The 23,583-nt window shown below is 37.2% G+C and overlaps 1 protein-coding gene across 5 annotated transcripts in view; it reads left to right on the forward strand.

Moving 5' to 3' along the window:
* The window catches only part of Tomosyn (syntaxin-binding protein tomosyn), a 567,161-nt gene that overhangs the window by 529,165 nt on the left and 14,413 nt on the right, over nt 1-23,583 (forward strand). For all 5 annotated transcript variants that reach the window (XM_070105267.1, XM_070105268.1, XM_070105270.1 and 2 more), the window contains 2 exons: nt 14,595-14,690; nt 16,144-16,268. In XM_070105267.1, the coding sequence (XP_069961368.1) occupies nt 14,595-14,690; nt 16,144-16,268 (221 nt within the window). The remainder of the gene's footprint in view (nt 1-14,594; nt 14,691-16,143; nt 16,269-23,583) is intronic.

Below are 23,583 nucleotides of genomic sequence, written 5' to 3' on the forward strand. Positions count from 1 at the left end.
TCAGGGTCCAGACCCCCGATCTGAAACTTGTCTACAGGGTCCAAGAATTTTCAAAAAAAGTTTTATTTTTTTCATATGAAATGGTAGAGAATCTTTTTCTGAAGGTAATAAAACAAAAAGTACGAAATTTGATGGAAAATTGACGATGTTTCGCTCTCGTGAATTTTGCTGCATTAATGATATTTACGCATCAGTGATTTTGCCCACTTTGACTCCCATTTTAGGCCAGTTACATTATTCCAGTTGATCAAATTCTTAACTATTTCACGAGCATTACTTTTATTTTATCGATTGAGCCCAAGAAGTCACCCAGTTGGAAATTGGTTATTTGGCCAATTTCACACAAAGTTCAAAATATTAAAATTTCAAAATAGGGTCCAGAATAAACAACGCAGACATTCCTGGCACTAAAATAACATTTCCTCTGTTTATTAGTTATGTTTTCAGACTTTACAAATGAATTCCATTTTTATTTTTTATTCACATAATGAATTTTTATGCATACCAAAAATTAGAAGATTTACTGTTATACAATATTGTAATAATTGTATAAATAATATCAGCGCTTTTGTGAATGCACATTAGACCCAACAATTGATGTGTATTGGACATGCGACATCATTTGTTAACTCTTGAACATCGGCAAAAATTTGTTTTCGCTACTTTGAGCTCAGTTTCAAGCCATTTTCAGTACTAAACCCAATCAAAAATCATCTCTATTCTGTAAAATATCATTCATTCTATCAAAAGAAGCCAAGAAACCAAGAATACAACCGTAAAAAATGTAAGAAAAAACACCACAAATTCGCTGTTTTAATCCAAAAATCATGTTCTTGGTTTTTTTCCTCATTATGCAGTGCGTACTGCAAGATTTGTTTTATATGGTGCACACTTACCACATAGATGCATTCTCTCATATCTAGACTTAAATTTACCACTCACAGCTTATCTGAGTGAGCCGAGCTCATGGCGTAGAACTGTGGCTTTAAAGCCATAGAACTACGGGACAGACCCTCAAAGCGTTAACGAAAAAAAGGGTAAAAATTTCCGAAATCATTGCGAATCTAGACAGAAATCAACGATAGGTATTGGTGATTAGTTTTGTCCAGCCAAACCATTGTTGCTCGTACTGACCTTGTTGTGGCCAAATGGACATTTCTGTGCTGTTTTTCCAGCTATTTTGACCATCACACACACTCAAAAGGACCCGTGCACATGATGCAAATACATGTACATGTTTATTGCCATATAATACATACATTGTATATACAGTTTATACAGACATGGGAGACACAAGAGTGCATGTTGAAAGTCCATAATTATTCAGAGTATTTCAGGCAAACTTAACTTTAAAAAAGACAAAGATTTTATTTCTTTGCAAACGTTACAATGTGTAATTACAATTTTGATTTATCAACCCGTAAACGGTCCAAACGTATATATACATTTTTTCAACATTTGAAAGTATGTAAAAAAAGTAGATCATTTTTTTTTTGTTTTTTTTTTTACATTTGAAAATGTGTAAAAAAACTTTGATCTACTTTTTTTTTTTTTTTTGTTATATTTGAAAATATGTAAAAAAACAGATCTACTTTTGTAGCGCTACATATGTGAACGTAGATCTGCTTGGACTGTTTACGGGTTACGTACAAAGAAAGTCACTATCATGCCCGGGCATGATAGTGACTTTCAGACTACTTAATAACTTACGACTACAAGGACTTATTGTATATGATTACAATGGAACCTGGGTTTTCATATGCCCTAGTTTGTATGTAAAACTATAGTTATTCTCTATAAAATGTATTTTTTGTTAATATTTCCAATGAAAAATAATGTAAATCCAATTAATCCATTCTAGACACCCAAAAATATTAACAAAAAATACATTTTATTGAGAATAATGATAGTTTTACATAAAAATTAGGGCATATAAAAACAAAGGTTCCACGACTCGACTCACGAAATCGTAATGACACGATTGCAAACAAACCATACCCCGGCCGGGATTGAACCCGCGGTCAGAGAGTCTCAAAAAAGGCCCCACTGTATAAGAAAAACGATAGATGGGTTTTAGTCTAGTAAGTTTATAGGTAAGTTCACAGGTACTATTTTGTACATTAGGTGATATTATAGAAACTATTTGGTACATTGACTGCCTTTTAATTCATTTCAGTTTAAGAATCTGAAAAATTTGTCGAGTTATAGTCTATCAACTTTCTAGATTCTATAGTACAGGTTGACCATCACTAATCCGGCACCATCGGAACCTGTAGGGTGCCAAATTAGTGATTTTGCCAAATTACAGAGTGGTTAGGTTAGAATAAACTTAACCCACTGGCGATATTTACACACCAGTGATTTCAATCACTTTATGCCCTATTTTTGGCCCATTCCGTTATTCCAGTCTACCAAAGTCATAGCTATTTCACTACTATTCCTTCTATTCCATCAATTGAGTACAAGAAACTGCCCATTTACTGATTTCAACTACCCAATAAAGTGGTCAGAAATTGGTAATTTGGCCAATTTCACACAAATTTCAACACATGCTAATTTCAAAATAGGGTCCAGAATAAACAGTGCAGATATTCCTGGCACTAAAATAACATTTTCTCTGTTCATTAGTCATGTCTCCAGCTCCTCTTATATTATGTTTGCTTTCCATTTTTAATTTTTATTCACACAAAAAATAGAAGATTTACTATTATATAGATCACTGCATTATTGTAATTATTATATAAATAATGTCAACCCACTTGTGACTGCGTATTAGACTGGCCAGTTGGACATGTATTGGACGGTGACTTCATTTGTTTACTCTTGAACATTGGCAAAAATCGAACATTTCCGCCACTTTGAGCTCACTTTTAAGGTGGTTTCCATTATGAAACTAATCAAAATCATATCTATTTCTATAATAAATCTTCCATTCTATCAAAAGAGACCAAAAAAACTAGAATACAACCATAAAAACCATACGAAAATACACCGCATTTTTTTATATACAGTGGACCCCCGCATAACGATTACCTCCGATTGCGACCAGTTATGTAAGTGTATTTATGTAAGTGCATTTGTACGTGTATGTTTGGGGGTCTGAAATGGACTAATCTACTTCACAATATTCCTTATGGGAATAAATTCGGTCAGTACTGGCACCTGAACATACTTATGGAGTGAAAAAATATCGTTAACCGGGGGTCCACTGTATATATATATATTGCACACTTACCATACAGACCTATTCTCTCATATGTAGGCCCAGAGTTACCAGTCACAGCTTATCCGAGTGAGCTGAGCTCATGGTAACCAACAGTGGCTTCAAAACCACTTTATCTTTTATGGACGATGTACAGTGGACCCCTGGTTAACGATATTTTTTCACTCCAGAAGTATGTTCAGGTGCCAGTACTGACCGAATTTGTTCCCATAAGGAATATTGTGAAGTAGATTAGTCCATTTCAGACCCCCAAACATACACGTATAAACGCACTTACATAAATACACTTACATAATTGGTCGCATTGGGAGGTGATCGTTATGCGGGGGTCCACTGTACGGTGTATGTGCTTTACACAACGAGAAGCAACTCTCACCACTACCACTTGACACCACTCACCACCACTTGACACCACTCACCACCACTTGACACCACTCACTACCACTTGACACCACTCACTACCACTTGACACCACTCACCACCACTTGACACCACTCACCACCACTTGACACCACTCACTACCACTTGACACCACTCACTACCATTTGACACCACTCACTACCACTTGACACCACTCACCACCATTTGACACCACTCACCACCATTTGACACCACTCACCACCACTTGACACCACTCACTACCACTTGACACCACTCACTACCACTTGACACCACTCACCACCACTTGACACCACTCACTACCACTTGACACCACTCACCACCACTTGACACCACTCACTACCACTTGACACCACTCACCACCACTTGACACCACTCACTACCACTTGACACCACTCACCACCATTTGACACCACTCACTACCACTTGACACCACTCACCACCACTTGACACCACTCACTACCACTTGACACCACTCACCACCACTTGACACCACTCACTACCACTTGACACCACTCACCACCACTTGAAACCACTCACTACCACTTGACACCACTCACCACCACTTGACACCACTCACCACCACTTGACACCACTCACTACCACTTGACACCACTCACCACCATTTGACACCACTCACTACCACTTGACACCACTCACTACCACTTGACACCACTCACCACCACTTGACACCACTCACTACCACTTGACACCACTCGCTACCACTTGACACCACTCACTACCACTTGACACCACTCACTACCACTTGACACCACTCACCACCACTTGACATCACTCACCACAGCTGGTAACATCTTAACAAAGCTCCTGGAGAGCGAAACGTTGTGGCAATAAAATGTCACATTAGCTGCAATTGTGTCCTTTTACTTAACCCTTAAACTGTCCAAACGTAGATCTACGTTTTTTCAACATTTGAAAGTATGTAAAAAAAGTAGATCTTTTTTTTTTTACATTTGAAAACGTGTAAAAAAAACTTTGATCTACGTTTTTTTTTATATATATTTGAAAATATGTAAAAAAAACATATATCTACTTTTGGAGCACTATGCATGTGAATGTAGATCTGCTTAGACAGTTTAAGGGTTAACATATTGTTGGTAATTCTACCAGCATTAACCCTTTCAGGGTCCAAGGCCCAAATCTGGAGTCACGCACCAGTGTCCAAGAATTTTCAAAAAAAAAATTTGTTATTTTTTCTTATGAAATCATAGAGAATCTTTTTGTGAAGGTAATAAAACAAAAAGTACGAAATTTGGTGGAAAATTGACGAAATTATGCTCTCGCGAATTTTGATGTGTCAGCGATATTTACGAATCGGCGATTTTGCCGACTTTGACTCCCATTTTAGGCCAATTACATTATTCCAATCAACCAAATTCTTAGATATTTCACTAGTATTACTTCTATTCTATCGATTGAGCACAAGAAATCGCCAAGTCAACTGTTTCAACTACAAAATAAAGTGATCGGAAATTGTTAATTTGGCCAATTTAACACAAAGTTCAAAATATTCCAATTTCAAAATAGGGTCCAGAATGAACAATGTAGGCATTCCTGGCACTAAACTAACATTTCCTCTGTTCATTAGTTATGTTTTGAGGCTTTACAAATAAATTCCATTTTGATTTTTTATTCACAAAATGAATTTTTATTCACACCAAAAAATAGAAGATTTACTGTTATGCAATACTGTAATAATTGTATAAATATCATCACCATATTTGTGAATGTATATTAGACCCACCAGCTGATGTGTATTAGACGTGTGAGGTCGTTTGTTTACTCTTGAATATCGGCAAAAATTTAACATTTCTGCTACTTTGAGCTCAGTTTCAAGCCATTTCCAGTGCTAAAACCAATCAAAATCATCTCCATTTCTGTAATATGTCTTCCATTCTATCAAATGAGACCAAGAAATCGCAAATACAACTATAAAAAACATACGAAAAAACACTGCAAAGTTGCTGTTTTAATCGAAAAATCATGATTTCATTTTTTTTCTCTCATTATACACAGTGTGCTGCAGGATCTGTTTTATGTGGTGCACACATACCACATAGATGTATTCTCTCATATCTAGGCCCAAATGTACCACTCACAGTTTATCAGAGTGAGCTGAGCTCATGGCGTAGATCTACGGTTTGGACCCTGAACGTAAAGCCGTAGATCTACGGGACGGACCCTGAAAGGGTTAATACATAGTTTCTTTCACTTATGTGCGGGTTGTTTGCGTATTATTTTATGCAGTATACAGATAGTGTAGTTTACCCGTGATAAAATATCGTCAGGCATACAAGTCACGAGCATGCAATGCATTTCATGGCAAACTTGCCGATCACGGCAGTCACACGAAACACAGATTCAGAGTCATATTCTTTATTTCAGCTTGATACAATGTTTAACGATAATAATAAAAATCATTTTATTTTAGTATGATACGTTTGTACAAAGGAGTACAGTGGAACCTCAAAAATCGAACTGCTCCCAACACAACCAATTATGTAAGTGTATTTTTGTAAGTGCTTTTATAAGTTTATTTTTGAGGGTCTGAAATGGACTAATCTAATTTACGTTATTCCTGATGGGAATAAATTCATTCGGTAAAGGCGCTCAAACAGCCTTCTGGACCGAAGAAAGTTCGATATTTGAGGTTCCACTGTATAACAATCGGGTGTACATACCAAAAGCCGCTTTATATGCAGAGCATTTTGGGCAAACTTAAGACTAACTTAAGATTAATAAATCAATAACACCGCTGTAATTTGTAAATATGGTCATTAGGTGAGTTACAGTGAATACGAGAAAATTCAACTAGTTCACGCTCTGTGGCTTTAGTAAGTTTAGTAGAGAATAATAATTACAGTTTTGATATACAGTGGACCCTCGAATTTAGTCGTGCCTTTTGTGTATGCAAAACTATTTTTATTATCTATAAAATGTATTTTCTGTTAATATTTTTGGGTATCTGGAATGGTTTAATTGGATTTACATTATTTCCTATGGGAAATATTAACAAAAAGTACATTTTATAGATAATAAAAATAGTTTTGCATACAGAAAAGGCACGACTAAATTCGAGGGTCCACTATAGTTTATAAAAAATACAGTATTACAATTTAAAGCAATGAAGTTGAGACAATTTTAAGTTTGGAGTAATAATTAACCCTTAAACGGTCCTAACGTATATATACGTTTTTTCAACATTTGAAAGCATTTAAAAAAATTTATTTTTTTTTTTGTTATATTTGAAAATATGTAAAAAAAACATAGTGCCTTATACAAATAACTCGCACATAGGAAAGAGAGGCTTACAACTATGTTTCTGTCCAACTTTGACCATTTACAAAGTCACACTAACACAAGAGTGAGTGAGCCGGTATATATAGGCGAAGGGGATAGGGACCAAGAGAAGAAGGAAAGAAAGAAGTGGTAAAAGGCGCATGCAGAAAGCCCCTTATACTACTACTAATAATAATCTTTTTTTCTACAAGCACAGTACATGGTACAATATACAGACCATAGCTGACATCAGTGACATACTGCTATATAGAAAGCCTCTTGTTATGCTGAGCATTTCCCACAAATTAGATCAGTGTTGTCCCCAGGATGCAATCCACACTAGTCCACTAACACCAGGTATCTATTTACTGCTAGGTGAACATGAACACCAGGTATCTATTTACTGCTAGGTGAACATGAACAGCAGGTATCTCAAGGAAACACAACCTAATGGTTCCACTGGTACTGGGGATCGAACCATGGACCTCATTGTGTGAGCTGAGTGCACTAGTAATCCAGCTATGAATAACAAAAAGGCACAATACCGTGACTGGAACGATACACAAATAACCCGCACATAAAAGACAGAAGCTTACGATGACGTTTCGGTCCGACTTGGACCATTGACAAAGTCACACTGACTTTGTCAATGGTCCAAGTCGGACCGAAACGTCGTCGTAAGCTTCTGTCTTTTATGTGCGGGTTATTTGTGTATGAATCCAGCTATGGGACAACTGAGTACACAGTGCATTTCAAGGAAACTTAAGCCTATCTTAAGATTAATAATTCAATAATTAATTGATTGCTTATATGTATGTTCTCTCGGGAGCAAGGTGCTAGTAACCCCTTCTTCTGTATGCATTACTAAATTTTAAATGAGAAACTTTGGTTTTTCTTTTCGGGTTACCCCGCCTCAGTGGGATACGACCAGCGCATTGAAAGAAGAATATACTATGTTCTCTGACATGATTATAATATTAAATTTAGGAATTACAAGGAACACAGTAGAATTGAATAGTATTTATACATGCTGTATAATATTAATACATGATGTATAACAGTAATACATGTTGTATAACATTAATACATGCTGCATAACATTTATAAAGTTTAATTGATTTAAGGATTTATAGGTAATGAGGCTTCTAGCATATTGACATATTTTAAATACATTAAATGTATTTAACAGTTGTGAGGATTATAAATTTTGAGAATATGAATGTCAGGACATTATGATAACTGTACTTGCGTGTACCTGTATCTTAATAAACTTACTATCCTGCTTAAAAATGTTCAGCTTATTCTTGCAAGTCACACTGATTGCAAATACCAGATGTAAATTGCACATATGGAATAAAAATAGAAATAATAGAGATGGAGGATTCACATAACCTCTAAAAGCATATGAGTATACTGAGGAATTTAGGTATACCCAAACTAGGATGAGCATATACTTTCACCTTATTGGTATATCATTGAAAGTATTGTAAATATATGCTGTGGATACCGTCTGGAATGTTAGTACACGTGTGGCTAAAGTTGGGTTAACCCTTTTGGTGTCATTCCTGTTGTTCTGTGACTTTGAAGCCCGTGTCAGTCCCGTAGTACGTAACCATGAGCTCGGCTCACTAAGATAAGCTGTGAGCAGTAAATTCTTCAACCCTGAGAGCAAGTTTGAGATCAGGGGTCTCAACCCTGAAAGGGTTAATGGAGTTAAATGCTTGCAGACTACACTGGCATCAGTAACGCTGTACGTAACCTGACTACCAGACAAAATTACTTTAGTACCTTAAACAGGGAGTACGTATATGCATGTATATGCTTAGAGAAATACACCTCTCACTGTATATAATAATATCTTTATTTGCTACAAGTACATGTACAAGGTATACAGACCATAGCTGACATCAGTGACATACTACTATATAGAAAGCCGCTTGTTATGCAGAGCATTTCAGGCAAATTAGGTCAGTTTTGTCCCAGGATGTGACCCACACCAGTCCACTAACACCCAGGTACCCATTTTCCAGCTGTACCGGAGGAGATTCGAACCCCGGACCTCAGTGTGTGAGCTGATTGTGCTAGCAATCAAGCTATGGGACACCTGTATCTATATCCTATATCTATAACCTTCAAGATAAAAAGATTTCAATGAAATCTTGTGTGTTTGAGATTGTGTATGAGTATATAAATTATATATATGAGTATATGGTATATGTCTGGTTGTATACATTCACATAATATATTTTTGTACACAGTATGGAGTCACAGAGGTGGGAATTACGGTGCCTGTACTCCTGAGGTGGCGTGTGATGTTACAGCTCAGAGGTTCACGTTGAAGTATGATTGTCGGCACACTTCTGGCAAGACAGTGATTGAATGAATGATGATGAATGTGTTTCCTCATTTTTGGGTTGCCCTGACTTAGTGGGAGACAACCAGTGTGTTAAAAAAATGCATAGAGTGCTATATATAATATATTAGTATGTGTTATTCCTGTTTCTAGTAAATGGAGTCATATAAAGAATTCCAATTTAATAATAATAATAATAATAATAGTAATAGTAAAACTATAATAATGATAACAAGCTACTGCAGATATGGTCAGCAGTGGAGGGTATGAGCAGCGCACAGTCCACACAGGGAAGACATTCAGTGGATGTGTCAAGTGTACGTACATGGCTTACCGTACCGTGTGCACTGGAGCTACAGCCTAATAGATGTATACGTCAACTGTGACGGAAGTTTGTTGCCAGACCGGGTGAATGACCCCTCTACCCGAGTCAGCTGGTACTCGTTCATTTCTCAAACCTTGAAATAAAGGTGCTCAAAATCGCCTCAGAAATTGGCAAGAATTTATCATTGTATTCTTGAGGAAGAATGTTGTAAATTATATGTACTGTGTAATAAATAAATTCATTATTCATTACTTACACTGGGAAATTGACAAGAATTTATCAGTGTATTCTTTAGGAGGCATGTTGCAAATTGTACGTACTGCATAATCAATAAATCTATTATTCGTGAATTTAAATGCGGAATACAATTGTGTATAACAATGACTTGTGTAGATTACCACCTTTATTATCAAGGTTCGAGTATAGTGTTTGAAATGAAGGAGTAAAGGCAGTATACACAAGGTGTGACGTGTTACGTGTGGTGTAAGATCGTACCGTGTTGTTCCCCTGCTCCTCCATGACAGAGCGCCAGCCCCCAGCCACACTTTGTAATTTTAAGGCACATTATGTCAATCTCCTTGCTTGCAGAGATATTGATATCTTTGTCTGCAGATACTGGTTACTATCTGCATTCATAACTATGTACGTGGATCATAGCTGTTGTCTTGGGATGGTGGTTGTGATGTGTGTTTATGTATGTACGTGTATACTAACTACCATCCTGGGGTGGTAGTTATGATGCGTGTTTATGTACATGTATACTAACTACCATCCTGGGGTGGTAGTTATGATGCGTGTTTATGTACATGTATACTAATTACCATCCTGGGGTGGTAGTTATGATGCGTGTTTATGTACATGTATACTAACTACCATCCTGGGGTGGTAGTTATGATGCGTGTTTATGTACATGTATACTAACTACCATCCTGGGGTGGTAGTTATGATGCGTGTTTATGTACATGTATACTAACTACCATCCTGGGGTTGTAGTTATGATGTGTGTTTATGTATGTACATGTATATTAACTACCATCCTGGGGTGGTAGTTATGATGCATGTTTATGTACATGTATACTAACTACCATCCTGGGGTGGTAGTTACAATGCATGTTTATGTATGTACATGTATACTAACTACCATCCTGGGGTGGTAGTTATGATGCGTGTTTATGTATGTACATGTATACTAACTACCATCCTGGGGTTGTAGTTATGATTATATATATATGCAAAACAACCACTCTGAAAGAATAGAGAAATTCCAAGCGCTTTCGTGACTACTCACATTATCAAGGAACTATGTAGTTCCTTGATAATGTGAGTAGTCACGAAAGCGCTTGGAATTTTTCTATTCTTTCACAGTGGTTGTTTTGCATATTCTGAAATCACCTGTTTACTGTGATCTTATTGCATATATATATATATATATATATATATATATATATATCTATGTATATATATATATATATATATATATATATATATATATATATATATATATATATATATATATATATTATGTATATGTGTGTATGTATATGTATGTATATGTATACGTATATATATATGAAGAGTGAGAAACCATTAGGGCAGCAGATTGAAAAACAGGTAAAAGATGTGTGTATTTTTTGGTATTGGTCATAGACCTTTTTCAGTGGATCTCCTTAAAAGGTTTTCTGATCCCGGCTAAAATATACGCTTCTCATTTTGCTTGTTTTTTTTTTTTCTGTGCAAGTGGTATTTCAGATTTCATTGGTGAGGATTTATGACTTATATACATGTATGTATACAAGTGGTCGTATAATGTTAGTAGTATACAAGAACAGTAACTTGATTAGTAAGACGTATATATGGCAGTTTGGTATTTCTGTATACGAGATGTTTTGCCTGATCAACAAGCTTCTTCAGTTGTAATACAGTGACAACACAAGTGGTGAAGATGTAGATGTGAGGTGATCAGTCTCTCAGCCAGAAGAAGTAAGTTTGAGGTGGTCAGTCCCTCAACTTTGGTGTTCGTTGAGCTCCATAACTTTGAAAACTTGGAGCTGAGCGCGCACCAAATTTGAGGGACTGACCACCTTGTATCTACATCCTGCTTCTGCCGTCTCCTCGGTATTTGCCTGAAGAAGATTACTGTGCAGGTGTAAGGTCTCATCAGTAAACATACCACTGTTGTACACATCTTACTCATTATGGTGTACTGTGAGTACCAGTGTACAAGCCTGAGCTGTACTATTGTACACTCACAACCATTGATAACGTTATATTGTATTTTTTTCAAATTTGAGCAATGAAGATATGTGATTTTATATGTAGTATACAGGTGATCCTCGCCTTAAGATGTGTTACGTTGCGACAAACTCATTGTAAGTTAGATACATTAAGTCACTGACTTACAAACACCTTGAGAATCTTTTGTATTGTGCATAAAATCAATATTATATTATTATTGTGTATATCATTATTATACACAATACAGGTCCCCAACATGTTTATAACTTGAAGTCTTCCTGTATTATGACTATTATACACAATTCCAGAGGTCACCAATGTGTCTGCAAGTCGAGGACTTGCTGTATCGTAAGTCGAGGACTTGCTGTATCGTAAGTCGAGGACTTGCTGTATCGTAAGTCGAGGACTTGCTGTATCGTAAGTCGAGGACTTGCTGTATCGTAAGTCGAGGACTTGCTGTATCGTAAGTCGAGGACTTGCTGTATCGTAAGTCGAGGACTTGCTGTATCGTAAGTCGAGGACTTGCTGTATCGTTAGTCGAGGACTTGCTGTATCGTAAGTCGAGGACTTGCTGTATCGTAAGTCGAATATGAATACGATGGGCTAAATGAGTAAGTAAATAACTACCATCACTGAATGAGTAAATAAACAAATAATTAACTAAATACCAGTATTGAAAATAAAATAAATGAATACAAGTTATGGACTTGCTGCTTCATGTTGGGTAATTATCTTAAGCTTCATCGCCAAAGTAATTGCTGCCGCACCATCATTAGTAAAGGACTACCTGTATATAGTTTTTTCCCGGAAATTTCAAATCTAAAACTACATTCCATCTTAATATAGCATAATAACAGACTAGACGCATTCGGTTATTGTGGCACTGCCGACACTAACAGTTTTATGAAACGTTAATTAGGTCATTAAATTAACCATGAGTAGAGTATTAGTCCAGTGTAAATTTTGACTTTTTTCCTAATATAAACTAAAAAAAAATTGAAATTTAAAGATGCATTACTAGTAACGTGAGTTTTTCGAGCAGAATAAAGCAAGCCACAGAAAGGGCGGGATTTGAACCTGTGGTATATTTGCAGTTGTGTTATGATGATTATGAGCACTGTATATAGTGGAGCTCTATAAGAGCACTGACTGTATATAGTGGAGCTCTATAAGAGCACTGACTGTATATAGTGGAGCTTTATAAGAGCACTGACTGTATATAGTGGAGCTCTATAAGAGCACTGACTGTATATAGTGGAGCTTTATAAGAGCACTGACTGTATATAGTGGAGCTCTATAAGAGCACTGACTGTATATAGTGGAGCTTTATAAGAGCACTGACTGTATATAGTGGAGCTTTATAAGAGCACTGGCTGTATATAGTGGAGCTTTATAAGAGCACTGACTGTATATAGTGGAGCTTTATAAGAGCACTGACTGTATATAGTGGAGCTCTATAAGAGCACTGACTGTATATAGTGGAGCTCTATAAGAGCACTGACTGTATATAGTGGAGCTCTATAAGAGCACTGACTGTATATAGTGGAGCTCTATAAGAGCACTGACTGTATATAGTGGAGCTCTATAAGAGCACTGACTGTATATAGTGGAGCTTTATAAGAGCACTGACTGTATATAGTGGAGCTCTATAAGAGCACTGACTGTATATAGTGGAGCTCTATAAGAGCACTGACTATATAGTGGAGCTCTATAAGAGCACTGACTATATAGTGGAGCTCTATAAGAGCACTGACTATATAGTGGAGCTCTATAAGAGCACTGACTATATAGTGGAGCTCTATAAGAGCACTGACTATATAGTGGAGCTCTATAAGAGCACTGACTATATAGTGGAGCTCTATAAGAGCACTGACTATATAGTGGAGCTCTATAAGAGCACTGGCTGTATTACTCTGTGTTAGTAAAAGATCAACACTGTAGAGTAGTCTAACATTGCTAACTTTGTGAGGAGCATTTATATCTGTTGTTGTTAGAAATCGCAGTAAGATTTACTTTAGAATTAGAAAAAGCTCGGCTTTGATGGTGATTAAATCGCTGAGAAATGCAACTCCTAGTTTGAAGAATTAGTGAGAAAATTGAGAAAACAAAATATCCGAGCATTTTTGCACATTTACTGATGTCTGGAATAATATAGTACATGAGAGTTAAACTGATGGGATAATATTGATGTGATAGTTGATGCTATGATAGTTATGATAATTGATGGCACTCAACCACAGTACTGTAATCTGTTACGCAGTTGTCAGGAATTTCGAGAGTGAATAGGACAGGCTTTTCGAGACGTTATTGAGAAATTCGGGATAAATAATGTCAAATGTATTTTCCATTGCTCAAATCAGAATTTAAATAAATGTGTATATATTATATATATATATATATATATATATATATATATATATATATATATATATATATATATATATATATATATATATATATATATATATATATATACATGTAAAAAGTTTTGAATTTATTTTTTTTTGGTGTACTGGAAGCAGTTTTTAGTTAATACACGAAATTTATTAATCTGAAACCAAAGTATAAATTTTAAATATTGCCTTTTCAAAGCATTTATTAATAACTAAAAAAAAAAAACTAAAATATCGATACAATTTAAAAAATAAGTGTGTTTTTTGACTTGTGTTGCTGGACTCAAGTTCTTGGAATTGTGTTTTTTCGTAGCTCCAATATTTGATGTGTTTAATAATGGCATGGGTTGTAATTCCTTTTATCAGAATTGCGAGGACTTTCTGCTTCACAAACTACGGCCACGGGATGTACCTGTGTTCGCCCACTGAGATACAGAAGTTCACTCTAGCATCAGATTTCTGGTGAGTTGTTTACCATCTTCAGTTGTTTACCTTTCCTCTTGTTTGTAACGTATATATACAGGGTGTACCAAACAAGTGAACCCAGTTTCAATGATAATTGAATTTCAAATTGGGTCTTTTTTTTTTTTTTTTTAAACACCCTGTGTACTCGCCTAGTTGTGGTTGCAGGGGTTGAGTCATAGCTCCTGGCCTTGTGTCTGCATATATATAGTGTTACCTCAAGTTACGAACTTAATTCGTTCCATAAGGCTGTTTGAGTGCCGATACTGAACGAATTTGTCCCCATGAGGAATAATGTAAATTAGATTAGTGCATTTCAGACCCCCAAAAATACACTTACATAATTGTTCGAGTTGGGAGCTGTACAAAACTCGAGGTACCACTGTATGTGCTGTTGGAGTGTGAGCAAAGTAACATTTATGAAGGGGTTCAGGGAAACCGGCAGGCCGGACTTGAGTCCTGGAGATGGGAAGTACAGTACCTGCACTCTGAAGGAGGGGTGTTAATGTTGCAGTTTAAAAACTGTAGTGTAAAGCACCCTTCTGGCAAGACAGTGATGGAGTGAATGATGGTGAAAGTTTTTCTTTTTCGGGCCACCCTGCCTTGGTGGGCCACCCTGCCTTGGTGGGCCACCCTGCCTTGGTGGGAATCGGCCAGTGTGTTAATAAATAAATATATACAGTGGAACCTCAAAAATCGAACTGCTCCCAACACAACCAATTATGTAAGTGTATTTTTGTAAGTGCTTTTATAAGTGTATTTTTGAGGGTCTGAAATGGACTAATCTAATTTACATTATTCCTGATGGGAATAAATTCATTCGGTAAAGGCACTCGAACAGCCTTCTGGACCGAAGAAAGTTCGATGTTTGAGGTTCCACTGTATATATATATATATATATATATATATATATATATATATATTTCATCATCATTCAACACTTTCACCACACTCACACATTATCACTGCTTTTGCAGAGGTGCCCAGAATACAACAGTTTAGAAGCATATACACCCACACCTCTGTATGTTAGAAGTGATCAAGGTCCCAGGACCGAAACGTTTTCTAATAAATATGTTAGTGTTTGCTTACATGTCTTTCTAAACCACACACACATATACACACACACATATACACACACACACACACAGAGGGAAGTTTAATAATGGATGTAAACCTTCTGTGTTGCAATCGACACATCATCAGGAGCTTGCAGTGTTGCAGAGATGTTTAGGAAGTCCAGATTCCTATTCATTTCTTCTTCTTCTGTTGGGTTTCAGGGCCACTGACAGCATATGCAGTATTCCTATTCATTTCTGCAGCATTGCAAGCTCAAGGTGATAAAGGCCTAGAGCTATCGTTCAACTCCTTGTGGTTATTTTGCATCTCTATCGCTCGTTTGTGATCATTGCATATGTATATATAAAATGTTTAAATTTTGTTATTGTTGCAGTAAGGATATGCAGGACATGCTTGGTGAACTTTTCCTGCCATGTGACATGCCAGAGGCGCCAAAACAAAGCTTCTTCAAAGGCCTCTTTGGTGGCGGCATATCACAGCTGGACCGCGAGGAACTCTGTGAGTCATTTCCCATAATGTTATATAGGTGGTCCTCGACTTATGATGGGGTTACATTCCGACGAACCTGTCATGAGTTGAAAAAATCAGAAATTGAATATTAACCCCTAAATGGTCCAAACGCATATATACGTTCTCTCGCATAGCACCCCAAATGTATACTGTATATACGTTTTCTTTGTCATTCATTCAACATTGCCACAATAAGCCTGAGTCGCCTAGACATGAGAGAATGGGTGTGCGCACTCACTGTGCACCATATTAAAATAATTGGGGACACCTGGGTACCATATGCTCTTTTTTCCTATTAAAAACAAAAACGATTTTTTTTCTCTCAAAAAAAGTTGGGGCGCTACGCGAGTGAACGTATACAGTGGTCCCTCAATAATCGTCCATAATCCGTTCCTGGAAGTGGGACTATTATCGAAATGGACGATTTACGAATCAATTTTCCCCATAAGAAATAATGTAAATTCAGTTAATCCGTTCCTGACACCCAGAAGTATTAAAACAAAAAAATTTTTTACATGAAATATAGATGTAGTACATAAACAATACAGTGGCACATGATGAATTAAACATTAACCCCTTCAGGGTCCAAGGCCCAAATCTGAAGTGGTGCCCCAGTTTCCAAGAATTTTCAAAAAAAAAAATTTGTTATTTTTTCTTATGAAATGGTAGAGAATCTTTTTGTGAAGGTAATAAAACAAAAAGTACGAAGATGTTGCAAGTGTATGGTGTAGGAGGTAGGTTACTGAAAGCAGTGAAGAGTTTTTACGAGGATAGTGAGGCTCAAGTTAGAGTATGTAGGAAAGAGGGAAATTTTTTCCCAGTAAAAGTAGGCCTTAGACAAGGATGTGTGATGTCACCGTGGTTGTTTAATATATTTATAGATGGGGTTGTAAGAGAAGTAAATGCGAGGGTCTTGGCAAGAGGCGTGGAGTTAAAAGATAAAGAATCACACACAAAGTGGGAGTTGTCACAGCTGCTCTTTGCCGATGACACTGTGCTCTTGGGAGATTCTGAAGAGAAGTTGCAGAGATTGGTGGATGAATTTGGTAGGGTGTGCAAAAGAAGAAAATGTGAAGGTAATAAAACAAAAAGTACGAAATTTGATGGAAAATTGACGAAATTATGCTCTCGCGAATTTTGATGTGTCAGCGATATTTATGAATCGGCGATTTTGCCAACTTTGACTCCCATTTTAGACTAATTACATTATTCCAGTCAACCAAATTCTTAGCTATTTCACTAGTATTACTTCTATTCTATCGATTGAGCACAAGAAATCGCCAAGTCAACTGTTTCAACTACAAATTAAAGTGATCGGAAATTGTTAATTTGGCCAATTTAACACAAAGTTCAAAATATTCCAATTTCAAAATAGGGTCCAGAATAAACAATGTAGGTATTCCTGGAACTAAACTAACATTTCCTCTGTTCATTAGTTACGTTTTGAGGCTTTACAAATAAATTCCATTTTGATTTTTTATTCACATAATGAATTTTTATTCGCACCAAAAAATAGAAGATTTACTGTTATGCAATACTGTAATAATTGTATAAATATCATCACCATATTTGTGAATGCATATTAGACCCACCAGCTGGCGTGTATTAGACGTGTGAGGTCGTTTGTTTACTCTTGAATATCGGCAAAAATTTAACATTTCTGCTACTTTGAGCTCAGTTTCAAGCCATTTCCAGTGCTAAAACCAATCAAAATCATCTCTATTTCTGTAATATGTCTTCCGTTCTATCAAACGAGACCAAGAAATCGCAAATACAACTATAAAAAACATACGACAAAACACTGCAAAGTCTCTGTTTTAATCGAAAAATCATGATTTCATTTTTTTTTCTCTCATTATACACAGTGTGCTGCAGGATCTGTTTTATGTGGTGCACAAATACCATATAGATGTATTCTCTCATATCTAGGCCCAAATTTACCACTCATAGCTTATCAGAGTGAGCTGAGCTCATGACGTAGATCTACGGTTTGGACCCTGAACGTAAAGCCGTAGATCTATGGGATGGACCCTGAAAGGGTTAACAGAATAACACTTACCTTTATTGGCGATTCTTCTTTGTGTATGGAAGACTGGAGAATGAGACAGATTGGATGAATTACTGTTTGGAAGGGGAATCCCCTTCCATCAACACCTCGGGTACCAATTGCTTTTCTGGGGTTACTTCTCTTCTCTGTTTCTTAATGCCGCTGGGACCACCTTGAGAGTCACTGGAGTCCTGTCTCGCAAAAAAACTGTCCAGAGAGCTCTGTTTCTGGCGTCTCTTTAAAACTTCCCTAAAATGGGCCAAGACTCTGTCACTGTACAAGTTGCCGATATGGCTTGCAACATCCTTCTCTGGGTGATGTTTCTCCATAAATCTTTCCATCCTACCCCACATTTCAAAAATCTCCTTAATTTCTGAAGAAGGCACCTTCCTCCATCTCTCTTCCTCCTCCTCTGCAGCAAGATTCAGAGCTGCCATCTGTTGCTGTTCCTGCTGAAGCTCTTGCAGCTCCTCAGTGGTTAGCTCTTCGTTGTGGTCCTCCACCAACTCTTCCACATTCTCCAAACTCACATCCAACCCCATGGAAGTCCCCAGTGCCACAATGGATTTAACAACTGACATAGGCTCATCAGGGTCAGCCCCAAACCCTTCAAAATCCCTCTTGTGGACACAATCTGGCCACAATTTTCTCCAAGCAGAGTTCAAAGTCCTGGTAGTCACTCCCTCCCAAGCCTTACCTATAAGGCTTACGCAATGGAGAATACTGAAATGTTCTTTCCAAAAATCTCGTAGGGTCAAGTGAGTGTCTGAGGTCACATTCAAGCACCTTTCAAACATTGCTTTGGTATAGAGTTTTTTAAAGTTTGCAATGACCTGCTGGTCCATGGGTTGGAGGAGAGGAGTGGTATTCGGGGGCAAGAACTTTACTGTGATGAACCCAGACTCCTTCAGAATTAGGTCATCCAAGTTTGGAGGATGAGCAGGTGCATTGTCCATTACTAGGAGGCACTTGAGATCCAATTTCTTTTCCAGGAGATACTCCTTCACACTAGGGCCAAACACTTCATTGAACCACTCGACGAAAATTTCCCTCGTGACCCATGCCTTACTATTAGATTTCCAAAACACACACAATTTACTCTTCATAACATTGTTTTTCCTGAACACTCTGGGATTTTCAGAATGGTACACTAGTAATGGCTTCACTTTGAAATCCCCACTAGCATTTGCACAGAACATTAGCATCAGCCTGTCTTTCATAGGCTTGTGTCCTGGCATTGCCTTTTCCTCTTGTGTAATGTAGGTCCTCTTTGGCATTTTCTTCCAAAAGAGGCCTGTCTCATCACAATTGAACACTTGTTCAGGTTTCAGTCCTTCAGCCTCTATGTACTCCTGGAATTCATGCACATATTTTTCAGCCGCCTTGTGGTCCGAACTGGCAGCCTCACCATGCCTTACCACACTGTGTATGCCAGTACGCTTCTTAAATCTCTCAAACCAGCCTTTGCTGGCCTTAAATTCACTCACATCATCACTAGTTGCAGGCAATTTCTTTACCAAATCATCATGCAACTGCCTAGCCTTTTCACAAATAAGCGACGTCATAAGACTGTCTCCTGCTAATTGTTTCTCATTTATCCACACCAATAATAACTTCTCAACATCTTCGAGTACTGGTGACCTCATTTTTGTCAGCATGTTTACCCCCCTTTGCAACAACAGCGTCCTTGATTTCCTTTTTCTTGGCTGTGATGGAAGATATGGTTGTACGGGATTTGTTATACATCCTGGCCAGTTCGCCCACACGTACGCCACTATCATATTGTTCAATGATGTTTTTCTTAAATTCAATTGTATTTCTCACCTTCTTTACCAAAGGCTTGGCACTAGGAGCTTTCTTTGGAGCCATGGTACCTTATTTAGCACTTAAATAACTTGCAAGCACTAAAATAAATGAAATACGTATTATGAAATATTTCGCTGGAGCACGTGAGGGGACCGTCGCTCACTGGTAAACAATGGCACACTGGCTGGGAAGGAAAGGCCGAGGCGGCTTGAGGCCGCTCAGACCATGAGTACGCGTCCGGGACGAAGGACTATTAGCAAGTTACTGGAGAATTTCCGAGCCAATATTTTGACAAAAAAACAGGACTATTTCCGAAATGGACGACTTTCAGGCCGGACGATTATTGAGGGACCACTGTATATACGTTTGGATCATTTAAGGGTTAATACACAATGTGATCGATAAATATATATAGTAGGCCCCCGGTATCTGCAGGCGATACGTTCCACGACATCCCATGGATAGTATCAAACCCTATATGTATGTTATTGTTTCTTTACATATATACCTATGATAAGGTTTAATTGATGAATTATGCAAAATAAGTCTAGAATTATCACTTCTTCACTGATGGGAAGCATTTCACAGCTTCTCTTAGGATTTGAGAACTGCCATGATCACTATTTTTGTTCTTTGGGGCCATCATTAAGCATAATTAAGCGTTTTTTTTTTTTGGGTCAGAGTAAACTGTGGATAACTGAAACTACAGATATCGAATCAATGGATTTGGGGGTTCTACTATATACACCCTCTCCTCGCTTAGTGACGTACTTGTTTACTAACAACGCGGACTTACGACGGGCTCTCTAACCATTATACATACCTAAATAATGTATATTAGAGCTGATTTCCTCTATTCTCTTTATTACAATATACAGTACACTACTGTATAAACATTTAAAAATATACCAGAAATGTTATAAATGGTTCAAAGGTGACATTAAAACAATATCAAAGATGGTTGACACAAACCCACTACCATTATAGTATGCTCCTCACTTAGTGACGAATTTGTTTACCAACATGGTCTTAGGAACGGAACTCCGTTGTTAAGTGAGGAGAGGCTGTATAAATAACTACTGTCACTGAATATTCAGATTCAGATTTATTTCAGATTTATTTCAGATTCAGATTTATTTAATTTATTTCTTGGCAAGTGGTACATTGAGATTATATTTTTACAGTAATGGGCTGCAGTGCAAAGAGAACCTCTATTATGCCTTGACATTATGGGCTGACTTAATTCAATGTCTTACTGACTACTTCTCACTAAAGAAATGATCATAGTTGTACAGTAGTGCTATTAATAATAAGTCAATCTAATTTACACAAACAAAACGATATGTTTATGTATTCAAAAATGCTTTTTACGAAACATGATTCAGGAGTAGTTGACAGTAGTTTACAGTGGTTGACAGACAGTAGTTGACAGTGGTTGACAGTGGTTGACAGTAGTTGACAGTAGTTGACAGTAATTGACAGTGGTTGACAGTTGACAGTAGTTGACAGTAATTGACAGTGGTTGACAGTTGACAGTAGTTGACAGTAATTGACAGTAATTGACAGTGGTTGACAGTAGTTGACAGTAGTTGACAGTAGTTGACAGTAATTGACAGTGGTTGACAGTTGACAGTGGTTGACAGTAGTTGACAGTAGTTGACAGTGGTTGACAGTAGTTGACAGTGGTTGACAGTGGTTGACAGTAGTTGACAGTGGTTGACAGTGGTTGACAGTGGTTGACAGTAGTTGACAGTAGTTGACAGTAGTTGACAGTGGTTGACAGTGGTTGACAGTAGTTGACAGTAATTGACAGTGGTTGACAGTAGTTGACAGTAGTTGACAGTAATTGACAGTGGTTGACAGTAGTTGACAGTGGTTGACAGTAGTTGACAGTAGTTGACAGTAATTGACAGTAATTGACAGTGGTTGACAGTAGTTGACAGTAGTTGACAGTAATTGACAGTGGTTGACAGTAGTTGACAGTAGTTGACAGTAATTGACAGTAATTGACAGTGGTTGACAGTTGACAGTAATTGACAGTAATTGACAGTGGTTGACAGTAGTTGACAGTAGTTGACAGTGGTTGACAGTAGTTGACAGTAGTTGGCAGTAGTTGACAGTAGTTGACAGTAGTTGGCAGTAGTTGACAGTAGTTGACAGTAGTTGACAGTAGTTGGCAGTAGTTGACAGTAGTTGGCAGTAGTTGGCAGTAATTGACAGTGGTTGACAGTGGTTGACAGTTGACAGTAGTTGACAGTAATTGACAGTAATTGACAGTGGTTGACAGTAGTTGACAGTAGTTGACAGTAGTTGACACTAATTGACAGTGGTTGACAGTAGTTGACAGTAGTTGACAGTAATTGACAGTGGTTGACAGTAATTGACAGTGGTTGACAGTAGTTGACAGTAATTGACAGTGGTTGACAGTAGTTGACAGTAGTTGACAGTAATTGACAGTGGTTGACAGTAGTTGACAGTGGTTGACAGTAGTTGACAGTAGTTGACAGTAATTGACAGTAATTGACAGTGGTTGACAGTAGTTGACAGTAATTGACAGTGGTTGACAGTAGTTGACAGTAATTGACAGTGGTTGACAGTTGACAGTAATTGACAGTAATTGACAGTGGTTGACAGTAGTTGACAGTAGTTGACAGTGGTTGACAGTAGTTGACAGTAGTTGGCAGTAGTTGACAGTAGTTGACAGTAGTTGGCAGTAGTTGACAGTAGTTGACAGTAGTTGACAGTAGTTGGCAGTAGTTGACAGTAGTTGGCAGTAGTTGGCAGTAGTTGACAGTAGTTGACAGTAGTTGACAGTAGTTGACAGTAGTTGGCAGTAGTTGACAGTAGTTTACAGTAGTTTGCAGTAGTTTACAGTAGTTTACAGTAGTTTACAGTAGTTTGCAGTAGTTTGCAGTAGTTTACAGTAATTTACAGTAATTTACAGTAGTTTACAGTAATTTACAGTAGTTTACAGTAATTTACAGTAGTTTACAGTAATTTACAGTAGTTTACAGTAGTTTACAGTAGTTTGCAGTAGTTTACAGTAATTTACAGTAGTTTACAGTAGTTTACAGTAGTTTACAGTAGTTTACAGTAGTTTACAGTAGTTTACAGTAGTTTTCAGCAGTTTACAGTAGTTTACAGTAGTTTACAGTAGTTTACAGTAGTTTACAGTAGTGTACAGTATGAGACTGCTACAATTTGGTGAAGGGTAATACAGGTTTTGGTAGGTATGTATACTTCTATGTGGTAATTTGTCAATATATTAGCCTGGGTGTCTAGTTATGAAGTTTTAAGATTTAGGTAATTGGTAGATTTATTGGTTGTGTTAAATATTGAGTATTGTGTATTTAGTCTAGGATGATTAAGTGGCTTTTGAGAAGAGTCTTAAATTAATTTTCAGACCGGGTTACTTTGGTATTTTCTGGTAATGAATTCCAAATTTTTGGG

Source organism: Cherax quadricarinatus, chromosome 98 (assembly GCF_038502225.1).
Source record: "Cherax quadricarinatus isolate ZL_2023a chromosome 98, ASM3850222v1, whole genome shotgun sequence".
In the NCBI taxonomy this organism is placed as follows: Eukaryota; Metazoa; Arthropoda; class Malacostraca; order Decapoda; family Parastacidae; genus Cherax; species Cherax quadricarinatus.